Source organism: Amyelois transitella, chromosome 20, assembly GCF_032362555.1.
Source record: "Amyelois transitella isolate CPQ chromosome 20, ilAmyTran1.1, whole genome shotgun sequence".
Taxonomy (NCBI): domain Eukaryota; kingdom Metazoa; phylum Arthropoda; class Insecta; order Lepidoptera; family Pyralidae; genus Amyelois; species Amyelois transitella.
The window spans coordinates 3,465,681-3,486,951 of NC_083523.1; the positions used below are offsets into that span (position 1 = coordinate 3,465,681).

At 38.0% G+C, this 21,271-nt stretch overlaps 1 protein-coding gene across 7 annotated transcripts in view; it reads right to left on the reverse strand.

Annotated features, from left to right (window-relative positions):
• LOC106131412 (trithorax group protein osa) overlaps positions 1-19,529 on the reverse strand; it is an 84,138-nt gene extending 64,609 nt beyond the window's left edge. For all 7 annotated transcript variants that reach the window (XM_060949848.1, XM_060949850.1, XM_060949849.1 and 4 more), the window contains exons 1-2: positions 18,335-19,529; positions 1,574-1,738 (exon numbers count right to left, since the gene is read on the reverse strand). In XM_060949848.1, coding sequence (XP_060805831.1) covers positions 1,574-1,738; positions 18,335-18,880 — 711 coding nt within the window. In that variant the 5' untranslated portion in view covers positions 18,881-19,529. The remainder of the gene's footprint in view (positions 1-1,573; positions 1,739-18,334) is intronic.
• Between the last annotated feature and the right edge of the window lie 1,742 nt (positions 19,530-21,271).

The following is a 21,271-nucleotide window of genomic DNA, read 5'->3' on the forward strand; positions in this document are numbered from 1 at the left end:
GCGACACGATTAATTCAAGTATATAATAATAACCCCAAGTATGACTTTAATGATCTCATTTAATTCTCTCGCCCAACAAAGGGGCGGATATTAAGGCCATATTTTGAAAATAATCATTCTGTCGCAAAAGAATAATAGACATAATTGTGCCCTGACTCCTGAACCTGCTTAAACAGATTTGTTTGTATTTCAGCACCACAACCGCGGTTGCCCGTGGTTTCAAAATGGCCTTGTTCCTCGAACAGATCGTGTCTCAACGCCGATTTCTACACGAGTTTGCTCCAAGAGCTGTGCTTCAAATCGTACCTCTGGCTTCGTTGCACAACGAACTTACGTCAGCGAGCGCGCGGAGCGGCTTACGTCATTCGAGCGTACACTGAGCCTTCAAGCTAAGATAGAGCCTGTTTCTATTACCATTGGGATAAAGTTTCCATGAACGCAGCTCAAGTATGACAGAACGTTTATATTCACGTGAGTGGATGGATGAGGCTCCGCCGCGCCGCGTCGCCGGCTCAACGATTCTGAGAAACGTTCGAAGCGGTTCTCTAGTTTCGGACTTGAATATGAATCGTATAACACGACGACGATGCTTATTTCCACGAATACTGCGCTCTGAGAATGGCTCAAGTTGTTTCCGTTTGCTACTTTGAGTTACAGGTGTAATGAAAGGTTTCACGAATTAAACCTATTTGTATCGCGCACGGAAAACTTCCATTGGCTTTTCATGTGAACAACGGGATAACAGACGTAGATTAGGACTTGGTCATGTTTGGCAATTGTGATACTTATAAATCAAACATATACATATTTTACTTTTATGTTATAAAATTTACGGATTTGACGAACACTCATTTGACGTGTTAACTTCAAATTAGCTCTGATAATTTCATCTTGGAAAATGTTGAAATTCGTTGCCCCGAAATGAGGAGATAATCAAATTCAATTCACTATAGCGCAGTGCAGATATTAAATGACCATAATTACATTCCCTATTCAGAACCTACCTCGAGACGTACGGCTTGAATAATAACACGTCACAACACTGATATGACAAATGTCGGAAGGTCAGCGACCGCTATCAATCAGAATTAATCCGCCACCACATAGTGTACATACGCAAACCGTACCTAAATTAATTTGCATCATTGTTTATCAGCGTATGAAATTAATCGTCATAGTTTGCACACTAATATTATCAGTTTCGGTACGGTTTAATCATTGATGTAGGACGAATCTTGATAATAATGTTGTTTGTAAGAACAGTTATAGAGTAATTTTGCTCTAATTTTAATGTGAAAACACGATAAACATATGACTATCTAACCACTCATAATAAAAATTTACGAAATGAATTCGGTTAAGGCATCTTAGTTAGGATATACCGTTACTATTTTCCTTAAAAATCTAGATAGTGGCTAAATTACTTGGCGTCTTTAAAACACTAGGCATAAACATTGAGCAACTAGGTAGGTAGTATGATTCTCTTATATAATATATTTATCCTATCCATTTTAGGACAACACTAATATAGACAATAAAGCTGTCATTGATTCAGAGGGAACAGACAACATACCTGATGTGGCGAAAATGGCGGACGCGAATTGGGCGCGCCCGGAGGCCCTGGCGGCGGAGGGTACCTTTGGTACGTGCCAGGGGGTCCGTACGCCCCTGGGGGCTGCTGAGGTCCACCTGGAGGCCCAGATCCGTACGGCGGCCCACCTGGATAGCCCCGTGGTGGCTGCAATAAAAAAAGGTATATAAGCTTATTTTCTGAAAATATTTGATAAATAGGTAGCCTACCTTATTAGGTATTAAGCTCCGTGACAGCAATGATATGATACTCACGGGTAGCATTTAAAGATAGATATGCATACCAAATTTCATTCAAATCGCCCCTGGGTTAATACATTAGTTTAAGTGCTTACAGTGAAGGAAAAGTCGTGAGGATACCTGCCCATTCAGGCAACTGGATGTGTAACTTTCACATATTATACACATTATAAGAACAAGCATCATTAAATCTCATAATATGCCCTAAATACTGCCATTACGACTCCACAAGATATAGATGAGATATTTTACCGATCCATAATTAATTTCATATGTCATGGCAAATTAAATTACAGATAAGTTTAGAAAATGCCTTGGATCGCAGTTTCATATTTTTACATTAACATGGATTTGTTATTACTAACATGTAGCCCCTTAGTAGTAAAGTGTAACCCTTTTATAACAGTAGGTATCCACACGATCGCGTCTGTTAGGCACAGACTAAATTTATTTTTAGGACGAGACTTGGGGCGGAAAGTTTTCTATTTATTTTATGAAGTTTGCTTTAACTTTCTTTCTTTAAAATTGAATAGCTAATAAAACGAAACCTAGAAAATATCCTTAATATCTGATACCAACAAAACAACCAACTATCGAAATATGTAGGCAGATATTCGAACCTGACGAATATGCCCATTAATTATGATAATAAAAACCCCTTTGTTATACATGAAGCTTTATTCCGCTATAAATTTGAAAACGCTTTTACTGTAATATCAATTTTCATCCAGATAACATGTCTAAATAATTGACGTCCGAAATAATTCGCTGTGCCAACAAAGTCGCCCGCTACGGTTTTCTACTCTCATTTTGTTCTATGATGAAAATTCAATTATTAGCACGAACCCCGGTCCGACGGGCCAAACGAGCGTCGGGGTCGGCATAACATTTCGATCAGACACTTTATCGTCTTCAAACTACAGCCTCGCATCGAGCCTCCCGGATGTAGTTTGACTAGGAGATATGGGTACTGTGTCCGCCAATTAGAGTTACATTTTTACGAACATTGGGGTGTTTTATGGCGGATTCAATGATTTATAGGGGCGGTGTTGCGGGATGTCGCGGGCAGAGCGAGGGGCGAGGAGGGTTGCGCAGGGTGCGGCGCGGCGGGGCAGCAGCGCGCTATTGGCCGCCTCGGCATCGATCGCGCTGCGAGCTAAGAAGCGGCCCGCCCGCGCCAGCCAGCCTCCACCTACGTTAATAAGTAATCATCCGACCCCGCGATACCTCAGCGAGTTTTCCGGACCGAGCTGGAGCCGCCGAGACGGGCCTCGTATCTCCAGTCGGCTGGAACAAAGAGCCACCGCATAGGGCGACATCCGTATTGATTTATGCAGTAATTGACCCGCGGGTAGGTGCGCAGCCCGCGCACCGCCTCCACCCGCCACGCACCTATTTGCTTTTGCACGCACTGTTATCTATAATAACTATTCGTATGTATTAAGCAAACAAATGCATGTATGCTACATAAACAAATATTCCAATTGAAACAACTAGATGTCTAATAAGAACAACCTACCACATCAACAAAGCCAAGCAGAGAAGCTTTTGTCAGAATAAAAGAGTTTATAGATTTTACTACGAGAGATGCTTAAACAACGATCGGCTCACATGCCTTCATCACAAAGTAAACTGACTCGTACACTTTTAGATTGAAGCTCTAAAATCCGATGAAGCTGCTACAAACTTTGGGATCTGGCCGAAACGTAGCGCAAATGAGTGATATTTGAATTTCGGGTACGAAGCCCGGGCGGCGAGCAAGCAGCTGACAAGACTAAAACAATTTCCAACTGGCTGACAATTATGTCTTATCTCGAGTTTCTTGACCATGAATATTTGAGCACAGTTACTAACTTAATGACAAATTCGCATAAACATTCGTTGACGATTAAGCCGGGCCGTCAGTTATGCGTTTTAAAATTAAATGTTGAAGTTAAGATTGATAAATTACCTACTTGAATGTGCACTTTCGGGGAACCTTCTCTTAATGTGGGAAATCGTGTCTAGAACCAAATTGCAAAATTTCAACGGTTGGAGCTGTGCTTTGATTTGTTTTCCACACTGTTTACTTTGGAACTAATGACAATATTTCTCGCTTAACGTAGCACATAAAGGGTCTCAATGACATTGAGACTTTATTCGACTAAATATCAGAATCTACGAGAAGTGCATACATTTTATATAATAAAGTTGTTATCCCTAAGCCTTACAAGGTAGACAGAGCCGACGGTTTTGGGAAGACTGTAAAGGCCACAATGGAATTAAAAAGTGACAAAGTGAAAAAGTTAAATAACATAGTGAACTGGCTGCTTATCTTCACCGAGCAGATATACAAAGCCAGTGAAGGAAAGGGTTGGGATAACTTTGGATACTTCTTTTTTGACGATGACCAATCTGTTACTATCTCAATCAAAATATCTTCATTAAGTCGTCAAGCTAAACGTGGTCTCTCAGACTGCCAGCTCTGTCTACCCTGTTACAAGAAGTTATATATGTATTCTTAGTGATAATTTTCCGTTTAAGATAATCAATGAATTTATAAGCTAGTTTCTTGACTCATTGTGACTTCACTTACTAATCGTATGCAGTCGGATTTTCATTAATTCTACTTGAAGGAGTACTGATGAAACTTGAAATACAAATGCGAAGACAAAGGATTAGCGAAGGCAGGTTAATTGATCAAATGATTTGAATATAGTCATAAAAAACTTATAAATCCATGTATGTGAACGTTCTATTCTTACTTGTAAAATATTCTTATTAAAACTGCGTGGTGTTATATTAAAATGCAATGATTTTACTTGAGCAAGCAAAACAAGTTACTGAATAAAATATGTAATTTATACCTCAAATGCATATAATTACGTCTTAATTCTTACGGGTAGGAAACTAAAATGATTGTGGTTCTAATATCGATGGTTTGTATCGATATTTAAAATTGTCCATTCATCTGTAATTTAACCCAAAAAAAGATAATCCGAATCTTCAATGCCCAAACTGACAACCAATGAAATGACATGGAAAGCACCAATCTTTTTCAAAATTTTTATTCATTATTACGAGACAAATCACTTAATAATTGTCATATCTATTGGTTTCACAACATTGGTTGACGAATAAATTACTTAAAAAGTTAACTTCACAATAATATATAATTTCATATTTAATTGATGTATAGACTGTATATGTACCTAATTTTTATTTTGTATCTACTACAATCTTTACGAGGTTCTAGCGCCAAGCTCAAGCCAGACGTTTGTTTGTTTGTAATCAATCTCTTTATTGCACATAAAAAGAAATATAACAAATTACAAAACAGTTATTGGATTTAGAAGAATATGTTCATTGTTTAATGATGTTGTTGTCATTCAGGTAGTCATAAGTTCTATAATAAGCCTAAATGATATCGATTTATGTATTCATATCGAGATTGTTGAAATATCGAGGTATCTATTGATATTATTTGTATGTTTTACTCTTACGGTGCAATAAAGAGTTTTATTTATCTACTATAGCTGCGATATTATTGATACTATCGATTTTTCGATATACATATAGTTGCAAGCCTACTTACGGGGTAGATAGAGCCAAGTCTTAAAAATACTCAAAGGCCACAATCCTAATCATGGAATCAAAATTAAAATAATGACAAGTTACAAGTCCATCGCCTAAAATAATCCCAAGTTTATTAGTCTTTAAACCTAACTAACATAAAGTAACTAGCATAGAATACTTCCACTTGTACATTCTTTTACGTGAAAAAAATAATCTAAGTGTCTGAGAAGTTGTTGGGTTGTTACGGCAGCGGGCGCGAAATGCAATTGCATATTGCATCAAACGCGACAGCGCAAGTGCGCCCGTTAGGAATGCGACCGGATTCCTATCCCGTCGCCATACTCACCCACTTGCATTCGCTATGATGTCATTACCACGGCCTAAACACTAACTCAGTTTAATAATAAATGTACGATAATAACGAGCGCTAATAATCATGGACACGGCATAATTTGATTATGGTCGAAAGCGAAAACCCAAGCTCTTCATTAATCATGAATAATTAAGCGAGATCGTTGATCTGCAATGTTAGTAACAATGCTATTGGATGTGTTATTTTGAAGCAAACAGCAACAAATTTTTAATAGTTACTGAACAAGAATTGGGTATTCAAAACATGGTGCAAAACAAAAGGTGTGATCTTTATTGGTGAGAAGCATGGTCTGGTGGTTAGGCGTAGATCATGCGTACAAGGGTATAAAAACAAAAAATCTATCTCTTTTTCTATTGTTGAGTAAAAGTATTAGATAGGTACTATTCATCAATTCATCAATATTCAATAAACAACACCCGGCCTGATAGATACAGCAGCTAAATGTGCTTTTTGTTTCTTACACGACCAGGGGATCAATCTACGTAGCAAATAAATGTGCCAATGGTGTACACCACCACCCATATCCCTATCCCTCCACCACCCAAGGCTCTGCCAACCTACCGATTATACTCGTGTATGTCTTTGACAAAATGTCTTTTAGTGACCCTATAATTCTGTATTACTCACCACTTATTCTAGAGTATACAATGTGCAATGTGAGTCGATATTTTTGATAGACTTGAACCCTATGTTTAAATGTACCTTTAGCCATAACTACAAAAAGTTCTGCCGCTATCGTGTAATTACCACATGTAACGGCAACAGATAAAACAATACGATAAACAATAAAGCAAACACGGTTTAAACGGCAAATGTTAATGACCTATGACTAATACATGCAAGACACAAGTAGGTAATGTGTATCATCGGCATTCACACGATCGCTGGCATTCGTCTCCGGCTGCCGGATACCGACAATCGTTACATAACTTTGATTGTGTTCGTAAAAACTTGGGGATTCCCTTTACCACAAGCGCATCTTCACAGACACGGGTGCAAGTGTGCGTGTAACCTTGTCTTCCTTTTACATATTAAACGCCGTCGGGCTATCCCTTTACGTAACAACAAAAAAAGGTGAACCATAACTATATGTATTGTTACGAGAAAAAGAAAATGAATGAAGGTTATTACTATTATTACTTATTTCACGGAGCTCCTGCGAGAAACGATAAAAGACCCGCTGACCGGTTTACTTTTTATGTGTTTGTGTATCAACAATGGGACGTAAACCGTATTCATCGAATCATCTGTTTCGACTTCCGCCACGTGCCAGGAACAACAGCACTTCACAATGGACCTGTCGATGTCGTTTATGCAAACACCTGAGCAGTGCTTTCTTGGTTATAAAATTTTATTCGCATGAACCAATGCCTCCATTACGGACTCGCAATTGGGTGTCATGTTACTTCGTAAGACAAAAAAGAAAGTTTTGAAATTCCATATTTCCGTAATTGGAATATTGTGGTAGTTTTCAGACACTGAAAGATAATTAAGGACAGAGATGTTTAAAGAATGACAGAGATAAGAGCAGTAGCAGTTAAGATACAATTTTCATCTCAAACTAAGGACGTAGCAACACGCGTCAGTTTCTAGACCAGCAAGTTGCAATTCTAGCGGAAGGTAAATAGAAATGTTTAATTATAAGTCTCTATAAATAGAAGGAGCATTACGTCGTGTTATGCGGTCGGTTACGGCAAGTTATTTCGGTCTGCGCCGTCACGAGTCCCGTGAATGTCAAGCTCGCGGTAACTAGGTGGTGCGGTTAGGCAACAGGTGGGTAACACACTGATCTTATGTGGCAAGTAAGTACCTTGGAATTAAGTACATATATAAATGTTTCTTTCATTTGGTGTTAGAAGTTAGACTGAGTCTGTGACTTAGCGGCTGAAGTTGCGACTGGTAACACGTAAAGTAAAGAGAGAGTAAAAGAATTGAACGTATTGGTTTTGCAACAAGTCAAAGTAATATTGGACGAAAATCTACTCAACTCCTAGCTCTTTCATCAAGACTTCTAATAAAAGGCACGACCTAAATGATATATTTGATACGACTGTCCTTTATGAGACTATTGCTATAGTGTAAATTAATTATGCAAAGAAAATCTCTATAACAAATAACAGTTCAGTACCTATCGTAAAAGCGATGTGCTTTATTATATGAAAAGACCCATAACATAACTGAAATGCGACATCACGACGCAAACATGAATACCTAAAAATATTTGAATGAGATTGTCATTCAAATATTTTTGAGATGAAAACAACAACCAAAATACGAAAAGTGTAAACAAACAGATTACAAGTGTTACTGACCTATTAAAACGACCCCTTTCCCGCCCAAGACGGTTCAATAAAGAACTCCCTTTAGGTACCTACTATCTCGGGTACATAGGAATGGCGGTCGTGACCTTTAAATGTAGACTACACTTCAATGTATAGACCCACTCTCCGCTATGTACTTACCTACCGGCAACTCATGGATTAAAGAAATATTCACCCTCCAGACGCGGCAAGGTTTTGACATCTTTTGTGTTCCTCTTTCGTTGGAAGTTTCAAGATTTTTATTTTTCCAGTAAGACAATTCATTTCTGACAATTGATGTTATAATAATTGACTACACACTAGTAGATTTTTCAAATCAAAACTAAGTGCCGTGTGGTTCCCAACACTGAAGAATAGGATCCCTTCCCATGGATGTTGTAAACCTCCACTGAGGGAAAGGGTAATAGACTTAAGATATAGAAGTGATTATGTGTATGTATATATGTCAAAACTAATATGCTCAACTAGATACACGGCAAAGGTTAAAGACCTTTTAACAAGACTCAAAGCAAGGAAGGTCCTTGGCAGTGGCCGCTTTACCATATCCATCGCATTTATCGATGTTAGCTGTTTATGTTACGTCATATTGTTTGCATCACGAAGGTCGGTAGCGAACGATTGTAATGAGAATTTTATGGGCGATAAAATCATTTCCAATTGCTATCATTATCTGATATCGAAACACGTGTTCGGCATTGGAAATTATAGACGTACTTCTATAGTGAGTCAGAAAAAAAACTGTGCCACCTTGCCTTGATTAGTGGGAGGTGGGCCAGGTATCTCCCGAGCAGGGTGTACCCTGTTACTGACTGAAAACTATTTGATTTGAAAAATAGTATTTCATGAAAGGAATCAAACAATTTAGCTAGGTCCACCTCTTCTTGCGAATGTGGAAGAAACGAAAAACTGATTGGCTGTCCAAAAGCAACCATTAAAAATTTACTTATAATTTTTACAATATGTTATATATGACTTACAAGCTGACTGCAGCGATGTTCTGAAACTTAAAGTTTAGAATGCAGTCGGCAATTCTCGACAAGGGTAACTGTAATGGTATTCCATATAACTCACATACAAATAGAACAATGTAAGTGATGATAACGTACTTGACCTACACAGGCCTCCCTTGTTATTAATCCGACGTTTTGATTTTAACCGGCGACTGGCGAAGGGAGCCGGCAATTACGTGACGTCACCACGGTTTAACGACCCCATTACAACATATTGTATGAATGAAATGCAAGCCGCATGACGACGGTGAGGAGTGACGTTTTTGTATGCCAATGCGAAATCCCCGAAGTAAGGTGCACGGCTGTGTGAGACTCCTTTGATTATGTCATCCAGCTGATTTTTGGTGCCCAATTAATAACAATAATTTGTTGAAGTGTGCAAGTAACAGTTTACATTCGGGAGAAATAATGACATTTTACGTAAAATCAGTGCATGGAATGAAAACATTCTGTGCCCACTGCATTCTCTGGCGTGGTTGTCATTTGTAAATTTTAGATACAATCATCTTCCAAAATAGTCGCGCTATGTTGATTACATTGGCACATGCAAAGTGAAATTTTAATACGAGTAGATGGCAGTCAACCGGTCATTGACCCAATGCGGTAGACGATCGAGGCCGAGACCATTATCGAGGCACAACACAACACAATGACACGATTATCGGCAGGCACGCGGGTCCGAGACGAACATTGATTTTACGAAATCCGCATCACGGTCGGAGAATGAACGGTCTCAGTCGAGCCATTCATCTCGTTTTCATGTACACACCGCCGCTTTGCGATACGAAAGTGAGAGCGAAATTTACTCGGGTTGCACTACGCATAGCCACGTATTGGCCTAAATACGAAGAGAGAATAGATATCGAACACTCACACGTTAATTGTTCCGACTGCGACTGGGTGAAAACCCATGCAATGCTTATCTAGTGAGTACCTACTGCATTTTTACGAATAATATTCATTACCAAATCACAAATAAGACTGATTAACTGCAGCGAATGCGTACATTTTTAGGCCTAGCCTAAGCCAGAATATCCTACTACTATTATAAAGGCGAAAGTTTGTATGGATGTTTGTTACTCTTTCACGCAAAAACTACTGAACCGATTACCATGAAATTTGGTATGTAGGTAGCTGAAGACCCAGAATAACACATAGGCTACTTTTTATCCCAGAGTTCCCGCGGGATTGATAGGGTTTCCATGCGGACGAAGTCGCGGGCGGCCTCTAGTTTAGGGTATAAAGTGACATAGCTATATTGATATGGAGATGTACGGGCAAAAGAGAAATCAGGAGAATAGAATAACTAGCAAAGTTGTTCATATGTGTTGTCGATGTTCCAAGTACGATGGATCGCAGAAAAACAAGATCTACCCTAATTTCAACTCGACTATTTTACAATTGCAACAAGTATTGGGGGTCTCAAGACAATTTCATAAGGTAAGCAAACTCACACATACCCACATCACACACAGCTAAATCTAAATATAGCGGGCGCCGATATCAGCGGCTCACCCTTGAACCAGTCGCACGGAAACATTTTATTATTATTACAGAGCTGTCGGCGAGCACGAGTATGTCGGGTCGACGACCCCACAGCCACGTGTCTCCTTATCGACAACTATCTAACACGATTGTAGGTAAACAACATGCCGAGATAAATGACTAATTCCATAATGCTCGCCTATTTGAGCCATTCATAAATTTAATCAGCGTAACGTCATAGCGATTTCGATGACAATACTCATCGATTCCGAAGTGCGCGTTCTGTGTGTAGACTCGCGGTATCGACGTTTTCCAGACTAAGACACTAAAGAGTAACAATAGACTATTTGTTTGATTGAATTTAGAGCAATCCCCGATCTAAACGAATTACGAAATTCAGCCAACGAAGCATAAATCGTAGTTAAAACAGTAGCGTTCACATTTAAATGTAATAATTGCAAGAGCCCATGACGGTCATCAAAAGCGCACCGTGGGAATTGGAACATCGTTACGTAACCGGTATTTGTTACCGGCCAACCTACACCGTACATCCTTACAAATGCGTATGACCTTGAATGTGAACTCGAAAGTGTAAACAGGCACGTGGTCGAATGCATTGTTTTATGGCAGCCTGTTGTGGACCGAGTGTAAGCCTGTTTAAACCGTAATCTAAATATAACCAAATCTGTGCGAAACTAGACACTAGCGGTGTGCTCGTAGCGGAAAAACGATGCCCATCTTTCAGATTTAACGCCAGCTATTAATAGGAGTATCATTATAAAATAATACAAGAATTATCTTGTCAATTTGTCTTGTTAAAACAGTGGATGGATTTAAGCCTACCTTCATCTTGAAAAGGCAGAAATCTAGGTGTAAGCACTCAACATGCAGGTTTATCTAAATATAAGTGATTGTAGTTAATAAGTGATACATATATAGACACAAATCACATCTGATCAATTGATCATCGCCCTTATGGCGTTAGTCCCGGTAGTATCCTAAGCCATATGGACAGAAGCCTGAGATGGGCGTGTGAGCCCGATCCTGGTACTGGTATTGATAATTAATACAATACTGGAAATGCAAAAGTGACAATTTGGAACTTCCATTTGAATGAATCTTACCCGACATGGGAATGATTTGACGTATCATCCTTGAAAATTGAGCATAAAATAAACAAAGCAGATTATATCTTCACAAAACAACAAACAGAGTCAACATTTCACCATGACAAAAGCCACGTAAACGAGAGATGAAACCGCTGATGGTCCCGAACACGCTTAACAAGAAAACATTCAGCGATTCCGTCCTCATTGTGTGCCGCTCTTCATTTGGAAAAGTTGTACTGGAGCGTACAAAGCCGATACAGAAACGAGAACCCTTTCAGCTCTGCCGGATAGATACACGTGTCAAATGTCAAGTTCCATTCACGTTGATACAGCAAAACACACGTCCCGAGTCCCAACGTTGGTTCTAGGGAGGGTACATACGAGTATGTACCATATAATATAAGCGTCGACGGAACGACGGCGGAGCCTGACGTATTCGAAGCCTTTACTCTGTTTCGGAGCCGAGTTTCGAACGCACAAATCTCCGCTTGGAAGCGAGTAATATTTGCCTACACATCAAACTTTCACTATCGTCGTGCACTTTCGTTTTTATATCCGCTAACGTCGGATTCGCTTTGTTATATTCCTCCTTCATTTTTTTTTTTCGTTTTTGAGTACGTCGGCCGACGTTTTTTTCGGTAAGCGTTAAAAACTACTACGGCTTAATCGACTCCAGTTTAACGAGTAAGCCGGTCGATTTTATATCCATACTAGCTGTTGACCGCGACTTCGTGCGCGTAAATTTCGAGTTGAATCAATAATAACGTGAAATAAAAAAAAATATCTTGTTTTGTTGGGGCTCGAACTTGAACCGCCAACTTCAGTCTCACGCGCCAACCACTGGACCATCGAGGCCGCTGCGGTGGTGTCGAAATTAAAGTAGACTAACAAACCAAAAATCTTTTTACGTGAGAATTACGCATGTTATATGAGGCAAAACCAAGATATTATCTTATATGTTATAGGTATAATGCTGTCATACAATAATAAATAACTTTGAATTTTAAATTTCGTAACTTATTTGCAGGCAAACTCATGCCTTGAGTTCATTCAAATGACGATATTTTTTTTAGTGAACCGATTTTGATGAAACAAACTTTAAATGTTTTTCTGAGTTAAAACAAAGCAATTGGTGAAAGTTTAAAGTAGATCAGTTCAGTACTTTAGGAGATAAGCCTGATGATACAGACAGACAGACAGACAGAGACAAAAAATTTGCTTTCTTTTATTCATTCTAAGTGTTCCTCTATCCATTTTAGCCAAAAATACTAAATGTACAGACAAAATATTTATACTGTTTTATTATATATGTATAGGTTTAAGAATAGAATACAAAATCTAATTATAACTACTACCGCTTCCAAAGCGCATGTTTAGAAGAAGCGGCGGAAGCATGCAGCATGTTGCAGCATTTTCATCGGACGTCAATTTACAAATATAGATCTCTAAAATCAAAATCGTGGACGAATGCACATTGTCTACATAAAAAAACATGAATGATTTGATACAAGAGTTTAATCATACATCAATATCTAGATGATTTCGTAGAGTACGGATAATGTAGAGACTATTAGCTCTGCTCACCACATGGAGGATTAACGACGTGATGAAGATACGGATAATGTTTCATAGTCCATATTTCTTCAAAAAGGACGAACATTTTAGTAAATCAAGAACTATAACAGGATTTCGGCCAAACGGAAAATAGTCTGTTTGTTTGGATTACCCTTTTATGACCCAACTCTGCCTCTGCCTCCCATTTTTTACATCTTTCACTGTTATGCTTCATCGCTTCAGGACGTCTTTCCGACATTTATCTATTCATTTTATCCGATTTTTGGTCTCGTGGTAATCGATTTTCAACGTACTACGTTGGCCAGAAAGGTGGCATCACCAGACATTTGTTCCTCAGATAACCTGCAGGTTTTCGTAAGATGGCTCTTTTGCATTTTGCCTGGTATGTCTTGGACATGAATTGTAATGAAGATGAGAGAAATTAACTCCACTTACCCCCAAGTCGTTGGTTTATGGACATACATACATACATATACCTAATAACGTCTATATCCCTTGCGGGGTAGCCAGAGCCAACAGTCTTGAAGACTGATAGACCACGTTCAGCTGTTTGGCTTTATGATGGAATTGAGTTTCATATTGACGGCCTCTGTGGCGCAGCGGTAATACGCTTGTCTGTGACACCGGAGGTCCCGGGTTCGAATCCCGGCCAGGGCATGATGAGAAAATAACTTTTTCTGATTGGCCTGGGTCTTGGATGTTTATCTATATAAGTATTTATTATAAAATATAGTATCGTTGAGTTAGTATCTCGTAACACAAGTTTCGAACTTACTTCGAGGCTAACTCAATCTGTGTAATTTGTCTCGTATATATTTATTAAATTTATATTATTTATTATCAATCAATATATATAAAACTCTTCCGTTACTGAGTGACTGACTGACAGACAACGCACAGTCGAAACTACTGGTCGTAGACAGCTGAAATTTGGAATGTAGGTTCCTTGGGATATGTAGGGGAGCACTAAGAAAGGATTTTTGGAAATTCAACCCCCAAGGGGGGGAAAAGGGGTAAAAACGTTTCTATGAAAAATCTTATTCCTTGGGTTTATAAACTTGAAACTTGGCATGAACACGTACATAGGCAAGTAAATATGTTTGACATTATAAGTTTTTTCAAACTACCCTCCAATCGTGATTTAGGGGGTGCGATTGGGTGACTGATTTATTAACGCACAGCCGAAACCGCTCGGTATAGGAGTCTGAGATTTTGAACAGAGGTTCCTTTAGTAACATAAGTGAGCACTAAGAAGGGATTTTTGAAATGTCAACCCCCAAGGGGGGAAACGGGATAAACTGAGCCGGGGCTGCAGGAAAGTTCTAACGAGATACCGTGGCCCCGGAACGCAAAGGGCAACTGAAGGAACGAGGTGGGTTTTAGTCAGTAAAAGTCTGACACTCCCTTTCGTTCCACCCAGAGCGGGAGAGGTCATTTGATGATTTCCCATCCTTAAAAAAAAGACTTTGTATGACAACTTTCAGTCGTCTCTTTAACATACATAATAACATACATAATTATGTACATATGTATATACATACATTATACATAATTATAACATATATATAATATATATGTTATACATAATTATAACTTTCAGTCGTCTCTTTAACATACATAATAACATACATAATTATAACATATATATAACCGAATTACACGTGGGCGAAGCCGCGGGCGGAAAGCTAGTTTATTTATATAGTGACAGGTTGCTAGCCCATCGCCTAAAAGAAGAATCCCAAGTTTATAAGCCTACTTAACTACTACATTTTAAATGTTTTAAACCAATTTTAAATTTAATAAAAATTTACTTATGTTCACTTTCATTCCTGTCTTTTTCAAGTTTCACTTCTCGGCCGTGACACCAGAATACCCTGAATGTAAACATAAAGAAGCCACTGACGGCCTCTGTGGCTCAGCGGTAGTACGCTTGTCTGTGACACCGGAGGTCCCGGGTTCGAATCCCGGTCAAGGCATGATGAGAAAAGAACTTTTTCTGATTGTCCTGGGTCTTGGATGTTTATCTATATAAGTATTTATTATAAAATATAGTATCGTTGAGTTAGTATCTCGTAACACAAGTTTCGAACTTACTTCGAGGCTAACTCAATCAGTGTAATTTGTCCCGTATATATTTATTTATTTATTTACTGATGTATTTGAACACAAGAAAATTTGTAAGTTCAAATATCCACTTTCACTCAAATCTGTCAGAAAACTTTACATTGAACAGCCAAGGTGATGCAACATATCCTTGCCAAGGCCATTTCACTCTATTTATCCTAACACAAGATTCTCATATATCGATTTCTGCCTATTATAACGTGGAAGTAGCTAATAGGAGTGGCACATTCCTCTGAAGCATGAAATCCACAAGTCTGGCACTCATCAAAAAGTATTGCAGACGTGCTGCAATGGGTCTATGGGCGAATATTTACCAAAAAGACTTGGGCAATAAGTATAAACAATTTTTTTCTATGTCGAATATCCTGATGTGCCGTTGTGTTAATATTGGTTCTGGGATGGTACGGCCCATTCACTTGCTATGCCAATGTGAAATTTGGTTATGTAAGAATACAAATCAGTTGATCAAATTAAGGACGTCCTGGTAAAGGGTCAGGTCAAAAGTACCCGAAACCACCGAGCTAGCATGAAGAGAGTTATGAATGTGGATGAAGCGAAGGAAATATGTAGAGATCGTGGCAAGTGGAAAGAGGTAGTCTCTGCCTTCCCCTCCGGGAAGAGGCGTGATTTTATGTATGTAAGAATACATAATATAATTTTCTTCCTCCTGGCTATAGTCCCGGTAACATCTTCATCACTCTTAAGTGGAACCCAGGATACTCTCCTGATCATGTATCTTCGTTTTGGTGAGTCAGGTTTTTACACAGAGCAAATCCCATCTCACCTTCACAACCTTAACCCGGATTTGATCATTGCACATCTAGTTGCCTGAATGTGCAAGTTTCCTCACAATGTTTCCCTTATCATAAGATCATCAGTTAGTATTTAAACTAATGTATTCAACTTCAAAAATAGTCATTGGTAAATGGCCAAGTGGGATTTGAACCTGTGATTTTATGCACATCATGAGTTTTAACCGAGAAACTTACCAATTCAACCACCTCTTTCCTGAGGCATTCTACTAGTGTAGTCTCTGAATACTTCTTTCTCCTCATTATTCAAACATTTCATGCAAGTTCCTTTTTTTTTACTCTTGACTAAGCAATCGAGCTTATAGCTTCAACAAAGAGAATATGTATATTTCAGTCTTCCTTTTTACAATATTTCCATTTACATTCACTGTTCCTCACACTTTGTATTAGATTCGTAAATCTGCTTTTCATTCTTTCAACATTAACACCAAGTGTGTTATTTAAGAATTATTTTTGTATATAATTACTAGCTCCCCTGGCAAACATCGTTTTGTATTTTTTGGATATGAAAAATAGATATTGGCCGATCTCAGACCTACCCAATATGGTCTCAAATTTCATGAGAATCTGTCAAGCCGTTTCGGAGGAGTATGGGAACGCACATTGTGACACGAGGATTTTATATATAATACTAGCTGTCCCGGCAAACATTGTATTGCCATATAATAATTTTTAAGTAATTTCTAGTTAAAAAAAATTTTTAACTAGAAATTACTTAAAAATTATAGGGTGGACAACCCTTATCACTAAGGGGTATGAAAAATAGATGTTGGCCAATTCTCAGACCTAATCAATATGCTCACAAATTTCATGAGAATCGGTCAAACGATTTCAGAGGAGTACAGGAATGAACATTGCGACTGAGAATTTTATATATAAGATTATGACAGTAATTTCGAGTATTTCTTATTCCAAATAATTTTTAACCTTAACTTGGCTATTCCTTAGCTTGACATTTACTTTTGCTCCCTCTAATACTTATATTTACAGTGTTAATTCTATCCCCTTTAAACCCAACTTTTGCATCATAACGATGAAACCAACACACTTATTAGAATGGCCTATTGAATTGGGTTGGTTCTGAATAAATGTTTAATGGTGCCACATTTATAAGTCGTTATGACAGTCATTTCGAGGCTTACTACTTTTGTCATCTTCATACCTAAAAAATTTTTCGGTTCCCTCACTAAATTAGCTACATTATATTGAAGCAGGGATATAATGATTTATTCTACACAACTGAACACCATAACTATGATTTCTATTTTCTCACAGAAAGATTTCTCACAAAGAACTTCTACTATGATAATAAGTATTTACAATGTTCTGTTAATTTATCTTTTGGCTAACTTAACAATTTAAGACTTAAACTTTCCAGTGATAAATGAATTATTTTTGTTATCGTCTTACTGTCTTCCTATACCAACTGAGAAAGCCAGATCAGTCAGTCTATATATTAAAGAAGTAAAGTCAATTTATACATTTATTTCTTGTAATATCAAAATCAAGACAAATTTAAGGGTCAAATTATATAATTTAAGAAACAAGGGTACCTGTGTTATCACCCATACAATTATTGAGGCTGTTCCTGTCAAGCAGAATGTTTAATCTAGCTCAGAATTTGGCATTGTGATACAATGTGGCAACTGTTGGCTAAAGTCTAGACTAAAGCTGCCTAGGCTGAGGCTGCCATGAAGTAAGGCACCTCGTAACACAATAAATTGATTTTTATTTCTGAATGATTAATAATCTTTGTAATTTTGTATTACTTAAGGTTTCTGGCAACTGGGATTACCAAGCTAGATTCGAAAATTAATGTGTCATTTTAAAATGTTTTAGTTTCAACAATGACTTTTGGATTACTTTTCAGTAGGTATATGATTTATGAGGAGTAAAATTATAATGATCTATCTTGTTTGCTGTATATTAGCATTAGGTCATATAAAATGTTGTGCAAGGTACTATATAGATTTACTACATAGAACAAAGAAATAAAGAGCATTTTATTAAATGATCTTAAAAAATATTTGTTAAAATTATAAAGTTGCAAATAGGTACCTAGCTTACCTACTTCAAACAAAGATTTTTTGTTGTGAATAAAATATATACACACAGTTAAAAAAATTACACAAAGACTTACCGTAGAATTTCTATAAGGACTCCCTTGAGGATTATATGGTGGCATTGGCCTGGGTGGCCAGCCAGGTGCTGGGGCGTAGCCTCCCGGCGGCTGCTCATAACTGTTGGGGTACCGGTGCGGCGGCGCCCCACTAGATTGCAGCAATGAATTCAGCGTCGGGGTAGGCCCCGGGGCCTGTGACACAGCCTGACCCGGGAAAAAGCGCGGTTGCTGCGGTGGCGGCCGTGGTTTACCGGGAAAACCTGGACGCGGCGCGTAATAGGGATCCGCGCTTTCGGGATAACGATACTGGCCGTATTGGTCCGTCACTGGCCTTTCTCCGGGTCGATCGTGACCGGGCGCATCACCTCCGTCGCGCGGCTGCCCCGGTTCGGCAGACATAGGCGATTTGCTCTTTGTATTCACGACGCCATCGGGCGGAACGCGCCCGATGGACTTGTCGGTCCCGTTTTGTAATAGAACGTTCCGAGATTCACTGAGCTGCTCCGATGGATTCTGTTCTACGTTTGCTTCGCTTCGCTGAGACTCAGCCTGCGTCGCAGCCATGTTAGGCTGGTAGCGACCGTCCCTGCTTTAGCGATCGACCGGCTCGCTTACGTTACATCGAAATCGGGCGTCGGATTGCAAAATCGCGACGCGGACACTTCCATCACTAATAAGACGAATCACCACGCACAAATTGTAACGCGAAACGGACGAAATATCGTTCACCGACGCACACACATCGATCACATATCTACTCCATAGGCGTAAACGAGGTTAGGGAAAAGGTTACATATCTAGCAAACGCTTTTGTCACGCTATAACAGAACATTTCATATCACTTTCACGTTTAAAACACTGTGGCTTTAATCACCGTTTGAAAAACACATTCCTTATAGTAAAAAATAGTGGTATTCTCAAAAACAGAACAATAGAATCACGAAACTTCCAAAATTACTAGCGTCCGCCATTAAACGGACTTGAATTTTCTACAGCGCTTGTGTACGCTTCTGACTATATTCACTTTGGTTATAAAAAAAACAAAACTATTGAATGCTATATTCTCGATTTATATAACTAAAGTATTTTTTATATCTGGCCATATGAAAACCTTTTACGATATATTTTTATTTTCATAGCTTATATTAGTGAAATTATTAGCGAAAAGTTAAATAAACATATTAACATTATACGACTTATACTACCACGTATTTCAGGCAGTGCAACCAACTGAAGTACAAAATTTAATGACAAGTTCCGGTGGCGCCAACTATTCCGCTACTAGTTGCTATGTTCATATCAAACATCGGTTGAATTATGTGAATTTTACTACATAGTTTAGGACTTCAAATTACTAAAAAATATCGTAGTTTAACTTAATAGTTACTTGACCATATTATTTTATGAGTTTGAGACTGAGTTTTTACATATCTTAAATCTTTAATTTTAATTATATATTTTTTATTTATAATCTGTGGTATTTATAACGTGTGATTGGCCAAACGGAAACAGTTCCTTTTTTAATTTTTTACTGCTTGGCACCAGGGCTTGTTAAGTTTACCAAATTAACACTAAAAGTAACGGTAAATACCGATATTTTCATATAGTTATAGGCGTGATATTAGTAATGTAATCTTACAATCGTTATGCGAATTAATATTATGCGAATACTCTTATTATGATAAATAAAAGTATGCCACGTTAAATTATGACATAAAATTGTATGCATAAAAATAGAGAACCGATCACAATAGCTATAATTTGCCAACGCGTACGTAAGTGCATCTGCTATTATTTTTTAACCTAATATTTTCAAACGCTTATATATTAGTTCAAACTGCTATGTTCATATGAACATTTTGTCAAACGTTAGTTGCGAAATCGTTCGTCTGCGCTAAGTAACCGCCTTCAAGAAGAGGTGGTTTGTTATCCTCAGCAGAAAGTTTTAGAAATTTAATCGATTTTAATAAAAGGCGATCAATTGAAGGCCATTGTCTTATCTAAACCGCCTTCAAAAAAAGGTGTTTCTCTGTTTGACCCGTATGTTTCTATGTCAGTATATTTGTCCGCGATTATCTCGCGTTTCGCTGAGTCGATTTTTATGGGTTTTTTAGGAAAGTATTTGTTACATCAAGAAGGTTAAAGAAATTTAACCGATTTCAAAAAAGGCTATTGATTGGAGGCGGTTCTCTGATTTTTACAAAAGTCAATTCAATATTTTGGATATTTATTTTTACAGAATTTCATCAAATACTAGTTGTAACTTTTACACAATTTTATTTTAGAATCGGATAGAGACGCCTGTGTCATAAATTTATTATAAATAAATCACTTCATAAAGACCTCCAATTTATTTTATTAGACGCCATTAAAATCATAGTTACTACTTAGTTTATGCAAGCTAAGAACAGCGCTATCTAGCTGTTCTCATATGTAATAAAAAATATTTTTGTATTAATATATTGGTATTAGGTATTATTTAAATATATTCGAATATATTAATAAAAATAAAGCAACCACAGGGAAGATCTTCCGCCAGGCTAGGTGTTATGCCTGGGGATCCGCGGCTCCGACGATGTTGAGTCAGAGGTTGTATTTATGCTCCAATCCGTGAAATCTTTGTTCTCGCGATTTAGATTCTTCGCTACTATTGGCTGAGCGCTCAATTTCTTCGCGATGATTGACAGTTGGTGTTAGACATTAATGATATCGCCACAACATAGCCAACAGTTTCGAGGAGACCCAAAGGTCACATTCAGCTGTTTGGTTCAATAACAGAATTGCGATTCAAATCGTGATTGGCCGCTAGCCCATCGCCAAAAATAAAAATCCCAAGTTTATAAACCTATCCCTTTATCGCCTTTTACGACATTCATGGAAAAGAGATGGACTGGTCGTATTCTTTTTTCTAGTTGTTCTACTTATTAACTTATATTTGATATATGTATGTATGTT